Raw genomic sequence first — 13,445 nt, forward strand, 5'->3', positions numbered from 1 at the left:
CATGGGGCATAGAGAATTTTTGTTGTTGCAGCTTTGACGCTTATATCCTGCAATTCTACACAATTTTCCATGAGGCAGAGAGACCATTTTTGGGGAATACAAGAAGTATTGAGTTGCAAAATGTATAATTGGTGGAGTACTGTGGATACCGATATTGCTGTGAGCCTCCCAGACACATGTTACTCAGGGTTAAGAACATCAATTGTAGATTAATAATATTACATTTGATTGTTTTACACACTTTAAACTTATTCTGGGGATCCCTTGACCAACATTTGTTTAATTTGTTGTTGTTAGAAATATTAATAAAAAATAAAAAATGATGTACAATTGTATTTATTTTTTTATTATTAAAAAAATTATATTTTGAGATCTGGCCTTGGCCCCTGCAGTACGGGTCCCCACTTTGAGAACCCTTGCTGTAAATAGCTCACAGCCAACATACATTATTACTTCAGGTATTCATGTTTCATCAAAGAAATGCATATTTCATCAATTAAGTGCTTTGTTACTTTGCAACAACATGTGGTGAACTTTATTGAGGAGCCTCTGTTTAAAAGAATATCTCAGCCATCAATTTTGGTTTAAACCCATAGAATCGTTTACCTTTATTTAACTAGGCAAGACAGGCAGAACAACAGATTTGTACCTTGTCAGCTCAGGGATTCAAACTTGCAACCTTTCAGTTATTAGTCCAATGCTCTAACCACTAGGCTATGCTGTCACCCATAGAACCAATTTTCTATATTTAAATATCAAATATAAATGTACATTCCTTGTGCATACTCACACAGTTTTCATGCTGCCCAGGACAATATCCCATGTCTTAATATAAAGTGCCTTTCTCTGCTACACTGTCAGAAGTCCAGCTCACTCACACACTGAGATCTATGTAAAGCTAGCTACAATAAGGATTCACCACATTAGTGGAATTTGTGGTTTGCCTTCAAAATAAAAGTTCCCATTGGAAGTGATGCAAATGGATAGAAAATACTGTAATCATGCCATATTTGGACTATATAATGCTCAACAAGTTTAGAATGTTGTTATATAAATTCAACAAAAGACGATAATGAGTTAATTTGACAAAACAGTAAAAATTTGTTGTAATTGCACTGTTAATATATTCAAATTCAGAATTGTATTGGGGCATACTTATATTTCACTGTGCAACCTTGCCTATGGATTTTTTATTGAACCACAATCCATAGGTAAGGCTGTACAGATTTGGGTTGTCACCTAAAACACTCACAAACTTTTACAGATGCACAATCGAGAGCATCCTGTTGGGCTGTATCACAGCCTGGTATGGCAACTGCACCGCCCTCAACTGCAAGGCTCTGCAGAGGGTAGTCCGATCTACACAACGCATCACCGGGGGCAAACTATTTGCCCTCCAGGACACCTACAGCACCCGATGTCACAGGAAGGCCAAAAAGATCATCAAGGACAACAACCACCCGAGCCACTGCCTGTTCACCCCGCTATCATCCAGAAGGCGAGGTCAGTACAGGTGAATCAAAGCTGGGACCGAGAGACTGAAAAACAGCTTCTATCTCAAGGCCATCAGACTGTTAAACAGCCATCACTAACATAGAGAGGCTGCTGTCAACATACAGACTCAAATCTCAGGCCACTTTAATAAATGGACTTAATAAAGGTATCACTAGTCACATTAAATAACGCCACTTTAATAATGTTTACATATCCTACATTACTCATCTCATATGTATATACTGTTCTATACCATCTACTGCATCTTGCCTATGCCTATCATTAGCCACTTTAAATAATGCCACTTTGATCATGTTTACATATCCAACATCCCTCATCTCATATGTATATACTGCTCTATATCATCTACTGCATCTTGCCTATGCCGCACGGCCATCGCTCATCCATATATTTATATGTACATCCCTTACATTTGTGTGTATAAGGTAGTTGTTGTGAATTTGTTAGATTACTTGTTAGATATTACTGCGTTGTCGGAACTAGAAGCACAAGCATTTCACTACACTCGCATTAACATCTGCTAACCATGTGTATGTGACCAATAAAATTGGATTTGATTTACAGAGAAAATGAATGTCCAATACACATAGTAGGTTGACTTGTAGGCTTAATGTGGCTCATTTCACATGGATTTCAGTGTTCCGCAACAAGAGCTACGATGCTAATATTTGTGTAAACTCTCCACAGCTGTTTTCTGTGGGTGTCACTGAGTAGACTGATACCCCATTTCTTTGATCCACAATCCATAGACAAGGCTGTACAGTGAAATATGAATGTCATTACGCACAATAGGCTGACTGGGGAGGTGATTTCCCACAGTCAAAGTCCCGTAATAAGAGCTAGGACGCTAATATTTGTGTAACTCTTCACAGTTATGTTCTGTGGGTGTCACTGAGTAGACTGATACGCCATTTCAATCCATAAGTAAGGCTGCACAGTGAAATATAAGTATGCCCCCAATGCAATTCTGAAGTTTAATACATCCATAGTGCGATTTCTACAGATTTGTTTGTTAAATTAACTCATTATTGTCTTTTGTTTAATTTACATAACAACATTCCAAAATGGTTAAGTATTATCTAATTCAAATATGTCATAATTCCACTATTTGCATCCATTTTCATCTTTCAATTAGGGAGTTTTATTTTGAAGGTGAACCGCAAATTCCGCTATTGTGGCTAATCCTTATTGTGGCTAGCTTCACATATGTCCCACTGAGTTTAGGTCGACACTCACTCCACAGCAGTTTACCCAAAGCTTTTTAACGCCTCCCTATTCGCGACTAGATCTCGGGGTTAACTTTTACGGCACGTGCTGCACCTTCCTTTTTGCAGATGTGACCTAAACCCAAGTTTATATTTGATTCTATTCAATCCAATTTCGGGTAGTAGTCGACACTTACGGGAAGTGTGATGATGAGGCAGTTACTTTGTTGAGAATGAATACTTGGAGGGGTAGAAGCCTAGCACACTAGTTACAGTATTCAGGGAAGATCATGGCGGCGGTGGAGGTGAGTGTGAGTAGCGGCAGTAGTGACACATCTAGCACCGGCGAAGAGGAGAGGATGAGGCGGTTGTTTCAGACTTGCGACGGTGACGGTGATGGATACATCAACAGGTAAGTCTATTTTATCAACGACACGGTGGGGTTAGAATTGAAGGCTACCAAATGCAAATGAACAGATTTTTCCAGACATGTATATATGATCTGGAAATATGATCACTTGTTTAGTTAGTTTTGTAATGTGAGCAAATTGCCAGTGACTTCCGTAGCGAACAAGTTCTCGGATTTTGATTCGTACACTTCGAACCATGCCCAGTCTCGAAAACTGGCAAGGGCAAACTATCGAAAAACATCTGCATGCCATGAAAGTGTTGGCTTGAGTTTTTGAAAGCAACTCAAAATGTAATTTGACAATGAAAATGTTGCAACATTGTATTTAGTTGAAACTAAGAATGTAGCTAGCTAACTAAAAGCTAGACTCCAGACAATCATACTCATATAACGTTACTAACTCCAGACTAAAAGAAACTGTTGGCCAATAACATGCTTCCTATTATGTGACCAATATCATAATCATAACCATTCCGTTTGTAGCTAGTTGCAAAGAAATGTATGGATATTCTAAAAGCTTATGCACTGAGTCAGAACTGCTTTCACACATGCTCATTGACGAGGGCTACTGCATAGTGTAAATAAACACCAACCCTCCAACTTAGATCACAGCAACTGGATTTGATGCAGCATCCAAAGACCTTTTACATTTCATGTGCAGGCTGCAGAAAAGTGGCATGAGCCAGGCAAGATCATGGAGAATACTCCTGAGCACAGAGAACTGAAACATTTGTCCATACCTCGGGAATAGGGAATCTAGGCCTATTCCTGTCCTAACATAATCTTGTGAGTGTGAGTTATGGTGTTATTAAGTTACAGTTTACACAGCGATATGAGTTATAATCATAGTGGTGGTCTGTAATTATAAAATGCTCATGAACTCTGAAGTGTTGAATGTTCTTTCTTGGCAGTAAAGTAGGCATGCTTTAGGCTATACACAAGCACAGAGAGCGGTGAGCAAAATTAAAACATGCAGGACAGGAGAGCTTAAGAGCATTGGTTACTTTTGATTCAACTCAAACACATCTTTTTCAGTCATCTCTTTTGTTACAGAGAAGCCCATGGTTTGCTTAGTCACTTGAGATGCATGTTTTTATGTATATTTGTGGCATAGAACGCACCGCTAAATGGATTGGTTGCCCCTGTAAGGCATCAAAGATGATAAATGGAACCAGTTCTGTGAAAATGTATGCTTTGGCTATATTCTCCATGCATTCCAGCTGTTAGACATGAAACTGACGAATAAGATATCCATTGTGCTGAATAACTACAGCTGGAGGGGCATAATGATCAATTTCCCTGTATAGGGGAATATCTTTTGCTCTAATTGTATGCCTTTCCACTTCATCTAGGAAACCTATTTGCCCCCTCCAAACCTGTCCTAATATTTATTTATTTTCACTCTTTTGAGAAGTGAAGACAATTTCTCAGGCTGGTGCCCTGGCTAATGTATCAGCAATTCAACTTGGTGCTGCAACTTGTACACCACTCTTCAATTGAAAACAGTTATCGTCCTCTCCCTGTCCTGGTCCCCTCCTCTCTCTCTCTCTCTCTCTCTCTCTCTCTCTCTCTCTCTCTCTCTCTCTCTCTCTCTCTCTCTCTCTCTCTGTCCTTTTACCTCTGCCTCTCCCTCTTCTTTTCTCTCTGCCTCTCCTTCACCATGTCCCTCCTTATTTTTCCCTGTTTCTTTACTTATCACCATACCTTTCCTCCTGCCTGTATCTCCTTCCCTCTCTCCTGCACCTTTTCCATCTCCCTAAAAACCTCCTTCTCTCCCTGTCTCCTGTTAGGAATGACCTGCTAATGGTGTGCAGACAGCTAAACATGGAGGGGTCTGTGGCAGAGATCATGGGCCAGCTGGGAGCAGACGAGCGAGGCAAGATCTCCTTTGAGGACTTCACCCGCTGCCGCATGCAGCTGGTCAATGAGATCCGTAGGGAAGAGGGCGAGATCTCCCAATGCTCCCAGGACTCTGACACTAGGAAGCTCAGGGAACACATCGCCTCCTGGCCAACCAGTAGCGAGATTAGCAGGGGTGAGTTTGGGGATAGCCAATGAAGATTAGCCAGAATTTTGAGTTACATTGTTAAACAAGAGACGCCAATTAATCATAGCTGCCTACAAGCATAAAACCAGCTAAGAACAGGCAACACCAAACAACTAAATCTAACACCCGACATTCAACAACTAACTGCAAACAACCACTAACCCTTATTACACAGTCATTATTAACCATAAACAACTGACACCAAACTGCTAAAATAAAACAACCAAAACATAACCTGCATGACTGAGGCTATGGTTTTTAGCTCTGTTGCTAAACCCACAGATCTGTTTGGGAGTGTCAAACCTTCACACTGCTTATTAGTTATGAGTTATTACCTGTTATTTCTAAGTTACTACCTGTTAGTTATCGAGTTATAATGTGTCCCCTAGGGGCCTTGTCAGGAGCCAGAGAGAGCTGGGAGTACTACTCTGGGGCCCGGGACCTTCAGAGTACAGACATCCAGCCTCAGCAGACACAGAACCAGCAGCAGCCAGCCATCCTCCAGAAGCTCCTGGAACAGCCTGGGACTGTCCTAGAACAGCAGGCTGCTCTTCATAAACTCCTGGCCCAGACCAGCACCCGCTGTGCTCCCCTGGGGGGAAACTACCTGGAGCTGGCCAACACAGTGAGTAGACTGCTGTTGGTGTTGAGTGCGTACTGCATAGTGCTGGTGGTAGCATTTGGTGGATTCCTGATATGTTGCCTTTTGAATTATTTTGTGAGCCACCCAATGGCCAAAATAGTTGTTTCTAGTCAAAAGCCAGTCTGCGACTGCGATACTCTCAGCTGCCTACTTAGCCTCTGAGTTACTGGATGTTTACTGCCAACGATGAAGGAATGAGTGTGCAATGAATGGTGGAGTCTGGAGATATTGCATTTACAGAAAAGACAACCGTGTTGTCAGCTGGCACCTCCAACACTCATACAATGTCTAGTTGGTAACACACAGAAACCTAAGAAGTGTTGTGGTGCTGTGTAAAAGTTGAACCATTGAAAATCAATATAATCTTCCTGGGAAAAGACTTTCACCATGAAGATAGGGGGAAATTAATTAATGATAGGTGTAGTAAGCATGGTTATCATGCAGAGGGCAGTGCTGCTCATGATAACTCAATCTTCTTGCATTTACCTCTCCTGCTTAGAGCAGTCACTGGGCCTGAATGGCTTGACATCAGGGCGCCCCCTCATTATGGTTAGGATTTGAAGATACTGATCCTAACTGCGACACTGTCCCTGTGTCTTTACTCTTCAGCAAGATAACTGTCAAACCTACAGACCTCTTCTGACGCTAGAACCACAGCGAGGTATCACAATGCTTTTTATGCTTCGTCCGGGTAGGGATTCCAACTCTCCCTAAGTGTTGACCTTGGCTCTCTCTGTCACAGTCTTAAGGGGTATCATCATCAGGGTATCTGTATAATCTCCATCACCTCCCCTGATCAGTAATCACACCCCTTTATTAATGCATCCATATTTATTATTCATCACATTGGGCTGTCATATTTCCTTCCTATATCAGGTTTCAAGGCTGGGCGCCTTTATGGACCCATAGAAATAATTTAGAAGTTTATTACTGACATTCACATCTTGACACCGTCCCTCTGTAGATTAGCACAGGCACCAGAGAGAATGGGAGGTTAAACGCTGTCGGTTGTGAGTGACAGGAAGTGATGTTTGTGTCTGATGGAGAAAGTGTAGTGACTAGTCACTTTCCAGCCCTAACCATTCTGTGCAATATGGTGCGGTGGTGTAGCAACTGTTTTTAGCCCCCCCACGCAATTAGGAGCCCCACTTTACGGGTTTGACCTGCTGGTAGCTGTGCTTAATGCGGCCGCCAGGATTCGACCACAGTCCTAATGGAATATCTGGTTCCGGACACAGGAAGGCCGTGAAACTATCAATGCTTTGGTTCTCTAGGTAGAAAAGGGACTTTATGGACATGGTCCCTGTCATGTTTTGGGATGTTTTCAGAATAGGGGGAGGTATAGATGCTGTATAGCCTATGATTGTGTTTGTTTGTTATTTTTAATGCCTGGGTTGGTTCTTTTTATTTGGGTTTATGAAAAGTTTAAATGTAAAAGGTCTAAATGTCAAATCAAAGTTTATTTGTCACACGTGCCGAATATAACAGGTGTAGACTTTACTGTGAAATGCTTACTTACAGGCTCTTTCCCAACAATGCAGAGTTCAAAAGTAAGAACATTTGCTAAATAACAAAAAGGAAATAGTAACACAATAAAATAACAATAACAAGGCTATATACAAGGAGTACCGGTACCGAATCAATTTGCAGGAGTATGACATAGTTGAGGTGATTGACGTAATATGTACATGTAGGTAGAGGTAAAAGTGAATAGGCAATCAGGATATATAATAAACAGATAATACACAGAGTAGCAGCAGCAGCGTGTGTGCGTGTGTGTGCGTGTGGCATCAATATGCATGTGTGTATATGTTTTGTGTGTGTTGGAGTGTCGGTGTAGTATGTGTGTGGGTAGAGTCCAGTGCAAGAGAGTCAGTCCCCCTCCAAAAATGTAGGCTAACATGCTGACTAGACCGGGCACGTGCGTGCACCATCGTGCGCATGTTGATTTTGTCCATCCACACCAGATGCGATTAGGACACACAGATTAAAATACCAAAACGAACTCTGAACCAACTATATTAATTTGGGGACATGTCTAAAAGCATTAAACATTTTACCTGAAATGCACAAGGTCCTCTAATCCTACAATTAATCCACAGATAAAAGGTAAAACCGTGTTCGTTTCTAGTAATCTCTCCTCCTTCAGGCTTCTTATTCTTCTTTGGGCTTTATATGGCGGTTGGCAACCAACTTTAAGGTGCATTACCACCACCAACTGGGGTGTGGACCTCCGTTCATCTTTCAATCACCCACATGGGTATATGCTCCTAAAAACCAATGAGGAGATGGGAGAGGCGGGACTTGCAGCGCGTCAAGAACCACGTTTTATTTTAGCACCTGGCTACGTAGACGCTCGTGAGCAGTTTGGATTTAATGATTGAGTAACATGTACGTATGTGTACATTTATTTTGCAACGCAAAATAGCGCTAGTGGTTTGGTCAGCATGTAAGTTTTATCTTCCTTCATGCACTCATGTAGACCATGTTAGTATTTGGAGGCCTTGTATGGAATTACGTTCTGACCTTGAAGGGCATTTGCAAATATTAAGAGATTATATACTGAACAAAAATATAAACGCAACATGCAATAATATCAAAGATTTTACTGAGTTACAGTTCAATTGAAATACATTCATTAGGCCCTAATCTATACAGATATGCATCTGTTGGTCACAGATACCTCAAGAAAAAGGTAGGGGCGTGGATCAGAAAACCAGTCAGTATCTGGTGTGACGACCATTTGCCTCATGCAGTGTGACACATCTTCTTCGCATAGAGTTGATTGTGGCCTGTGGAATGTTGTCCCACTCCTCTTCAATGGCTGTGCGAAGTTTCTGGATATTGTCGGGAACTGGAACACGCTGTCGTACAAGTCGATCCAGAGCAGCCCAAACGTGCTCAATAGGTGACATGTCTGATGAGTATGCAGGCCAAGGAAGGTCCTTGCGAGATGGGTTCATGCATTATCATACTGAAACATGAGGTGATTGCGGCGGATGAATGGCACAACAATGGCCCTCAGGATCTCGTCACGGTATCTCTGTGCATTCAAATCGGCATCGATAAAATGCAATTGTGTTCATTGTCCGTAGCTTATGCCTGCTCACACCATAACCCCACCTCGACTATGGGGCACTCTGTTCACAACGTTGACATCAGCAAATCGCTCGCCCACACAACGCCATACACGTGGTTTGCGGTTGTGAGACCGGTTGGATATACTGCCAAATCCTCAAAAACGACGTTGAAGGTGGCTAATGGTAGAGAAGTTAGCATTCAATTACCTGGCAACATCTCTGGTGGACATTCCTGAAGTCAGCATGCCAATTGCACGCTCCCTCAAAACTTGAGACATCTGTGGCATTGTGTTGTGTGACAAAACTGCACATTTTATAGTGGCCTTTTATTGTCCCGAGCACAAGGTGCACCTGTGTAATGATCATGCTGTTTAATCAGCTTTTTTATATTCCACACCTGTCAGGTAGATGGATTATCTTGGCAAAGGATAAATGCTTACTAACAGGATGTAAAAAAAATTGTGCACAATATTGGAGAGAAATAAGCTTTTTGTGCATATGGAACATTTCTAGTATCTTTTATTTCAGCTCATGAAACATGGGACCAACACTTTACATGTTGCGTTTTTATATTTTTGTTCATTGTACATCAGCTGCTGACTGGAGAGTGAATGCTACATTTTCTCCTGTGTTAATAGAAACATTGAGTGTGTGTGCGTGGCTTGCGTGAGAGAGGGAGAGCGTGTGTGTGTTTGTGCGTCAGGCAGCGCTGTGTATAGCAGAGAATACATTGCCATCCCTGGTTGAATAGAATCCCGTGCCCCCTCACCCAACACTCATTACCCAACTCCATATCCCTCCACACTCAGTAAACAACATTGTGTTTGGGGGAAAATAAACTGCATATCATTATCCCCATGAGAAGAAACTTAATCCCTGGGTTGCAGATTGCTTTCTGTGGCATTTTGAGTTTATTCACACCCCTGTTAATTATCTGGTATTTTATTTGCCAGTTAGGGGGAATTTAATCACTATACGGGAATGATGTTACCCCGTTGGCTACAGCCAGCATCTGGCCAGGGCTGTAAAGGCAGATTAACACTGTCAATGGAGACATGGGACATATGCAGAGGCCACCAACAGATTAAACAATGAGGACGGTATATCACTGTCAAAGGGACTTTCCAACATTATTGGACTAAAACTCACACTTTTCTCATTCCTCTGTGATTTGGATACCTTTTATTTTTTTACCCCTTTTTCTCCTGAATTTTGTTGTATCCAATTGGCAGTTACAGTCTTGTCCCATCGCTGCAACTCCCATATGGACTCGGGAGAGGCGAAAGTTGAGAGCCGTGCGTCCTCCGAAACACAACCCAGCCAAGCCGCACACCAATGTGTCGGAGGAAACACCTGCCCGGCCCGCCACAGGAGTTGCTAGTGCGCGATGGGACAAGAAAATCCCTGCCGGCCAAACCCTCCCCTAACCCAGACGACGATACCTTTCTGATAAGATTTTATTCGTCACATGTTTTGTAAACAACAGGTGTAGACTAACAGTGAAAGGCTTACTTAGAGGCTCTTCCCAACAATGCAGAGAGAAAGAAAATAGAGAAATAATAACACGTAATAATAAATACACAATGAGTAACGATAACATGGCTCTGTAAACGGGGTACCAGTACCGAGTCGATGTGCAGGGGTATGAGGTAATTGAGATAGATACAATGCCTTCAGAAAGAATTTACACCCCTTAACTTATTCCACATTTTTCTAAATGAATTCCATAGATTTTTTTTTCTCACCCATCTACAGTCAATAATACCCCATAATGACAAAGTAAAAACATGTTCTTAGACATTTTTGCAAATGTATTGAAAATGAAATACAGAAATATATAATTTACATACCCCCCTGAGTCAATACCTTGTAGAAGCACTTTTGGCAGTGATTACAGCGATTTGTCTTTCTGGGTATGTCTCTAAAGCCTTGTTCACATTGGCAGTTTTATTTATTTGCATATCTGATTAAAATCGGTTATTTATTCCTGCAGTCTGAACAGCCAAAAAGCACATGGAATCAGATATTTCAAGCCACGTACAAATCTGATTCCTTGCCATGCGTCTTGTCTGAACAGTCAAATATGATTTATTTCCCCTCAAGTGGTTTTTATACTGTTATTTGGCATATCTTGTTGCTTGCTAGCTACTCTGTTGACAGTTTTGACAAGAACTTGTGGTAGCTAACTAGCTTGTTAATCGTTTACAAGCAAATTAGTTAATGTGCTAGAAAGCTAAACGGCTAGCTAGCTAGTTGACTGCTGAGGCTAGCCAAAAAGGACTCATTTTGAAAGTTGGATCATCTTATCCTTTGAGGCTTTGATTTTGAACATTAAAAGCAACTGGGAAACTTCCATGGCAGGCATTGTCACCATAGCTTGCTACATAACTTCTGAATGATAAGAAGCACGTGCACCACCACCAGTCAGTCTACAACACTGCACACACCAGGACTCGAATTTACAGGCGGCAGTGACAACAGAGTCGATGCCCACATGTGTGGCCGTAATACACCAGAAAAAAAATCCATGCTTTGCAGCCAAAGTGGCCGTTGTGCCCTCGGGCACATAATAATTCTCTTCTCACGGCTGCCAATCACCTTACTCCAAAGCGCTTCTCACTCATATCGCTCTCTCAGATATCTAAATTATTATTATAAACTGGGTGGTTCAAGCCCTGAAAGCTGCTGATTGGCTGAAAGCCATGGTATATCAGACCATATACCACGTGTATGACCAAAAATTACTTTATACTGTTCTAACTCTAATTACGTTTGTAAAGAGTTTATAATAGCAGTAAGGCACCTCTGGGGGTTTATGGTATATTGCCAATATACCACGGCTAAGGGCTGTGTCCGAAGCACTCCGTGTTGCATCTTGCTTAAGAACAGCCCTTAGTCGTGGTATATTGGCAATATACCACACCCCCTCGGGCCTTATTGCTTAATTAGCCAATGCCTGTCACATGATTGGCTCCTCATAAAATGACAAAAAAACATCCAGGTTTTAAACAATTATAGCCTAGCCTAATTATTATGTTTATGGTTTAATAGTTTCAAAATATTGACTGCCTCCACTTGTGAGGTGTGTGATGTTGCAGTGCACAACAGGCAGTGGCCTTTCTCCACCAGTGCCTCAAGTATGTCGACAGAATCAAGCCTTTAGATATTAATCATGATCCTACATTATATTGGTCAAAGATGACTGGCGTTTAGCCTAAATGTATGTATGTGTATATATGCAGTACCAGTCACTTTTGACTATTTTCTACATTACTAGTGAAGACAAACTATAAAATAACACATGGAATCATGTAGTAACCAAAGAAGTGTTCAACAAATCAAAATATATTTGAGATTCTTCAAAGTAGCCACCCTTGCCTTGATAACAGCTTTGCACACTCTTGGCATTCTCTCAACCAGCTTAACCTGGAATGCTTTTCCAACATATTTCCAACATATATGTGAATGTAATTATAAGTCTAATTAGAGTTTGGCTACATTTTCAAGCGCCTCCCTCATGTCAGCATTGTTCTGGAGACATGACAGGCTGTAACAAATATGCACAGGTTATCACCTACACTAGCCTAATTATTTATGTACATTTACATACACTTTTATTTCTTAACAGAATAGCTACTGTTTTTTCGATTTTCAAATCAATTTCATTGGCTATTTTGGTTAATGGCTCTGGTGCCCAAGCAGATGGCCTTGGTGTCCTGGCAGATTGGGCACCTCTTGAAGGCCAACATGAAATTCCAGGCCTGGCACACACCCATTGTTACTATGACAACTACCGTAGCCATGTCAGCAAATTTTAGCAGTGCTGTCTGTACACACATCCGATTTGGTCACTTGTAACTTGCTGTTTGGACAGTCAGTATTCCAAAACGGATTTGAAAAACCAAACTGAGTGAGCATTAAAGCCTGCAGTGTGAACAAGGCTTAACAGCTTTGCACACCTGGATTGTGTAACATTTGCCCATTTATTAAAAAAATAAATATTCAAGCTGTCAAATTGGTTGTTGTTTATTGCTAGACAACCATTTTCAGGTCTTGACATAGTTTTTCAAGTAGATTTTAGTCAAAACTGTAACTCAGCCAGTCAGGAACATTTCAGCTTTTCATTTTTTTATTAATTTGTAAACATTTCTGAAAACATAGTTCCACTTTGACATTATGGGGTATTGTGTGTAGGCCAGTGACCAAAATAATTATTGAATCCATTTAAAATTCAGACTGTAGCACAAGAAAATGTGGAAAAAGTCAAGGGGTGTCAATACTTTCTGAAGGCATTGTACATGTTCTCTGTGAGTGCAGGCGTGATTCATGCCTACGTGTGTGTGTGTGTGTGTGTGTGTGTGTGTGTGTGTGTGTGTGTGTGTGTGTGTGTGTGTGTGTGTGTGTGTGTGTGTGTGTGTGTGTGTGTGTGTGTGTGTGTGTGGTTAGGTGTGATCTCATCAGCACTGCTGGATTACCCTCTGATCACACCCATGATTCATGCCTGACACACACACACCGACACACAGTTTATTGCCATCTCATTATC

General features: G+C 41.4%; 1 protein-coding gene across 1 annotated transcript in view; it reads left to right on the top strand.

Annotated features, from left to right (window-relative positions):
• The first annotated feature begins 2,908 nt into the window (after positions 1 to 2,908).
• Positions 2,909 to 13,445, top strand: part of LOC120025541 (colorectal mutant cancer protein-like) — a 123,653-nt gene continuing 113,116 nt past the window's right edge. The window contains exons 1-3 of the mRNA XM_038970103.1: positions 2,909 to 3,132; positions 4,920 to 5,164; positions 5,566 to 5,801. Of these exons, the coding sequence (XP_038826031.1) occupies positions 3,011 to 3,132; positions 4,920 to 5,164; positions 5,566 to 5,801 (603 nt within the window). The 5' untranslated portion in view covers positions 2,909 to 3,010. The remainder of the gene's footprint in view (positions 3,133 to 4,919; positions 5,165 to 5,565; positions 5,802 to 13,445) is intronic.

Source organism: Salvelinus namaycush, chromosome 31 (assembly GCF_016432855.1).
Source record: "Salvelinus namaycush isolate Seneca chromosome 31, SaNama_1.0, whole genome shotgun sequence".
NCBI classification, from domain to species: domain Eukaryota; kingdom Metazoa; phylum Chordata; class Actinopteri; order Salmoniformes; family Salmonidae; genus Salvelinus; species Salvelinus namaycush.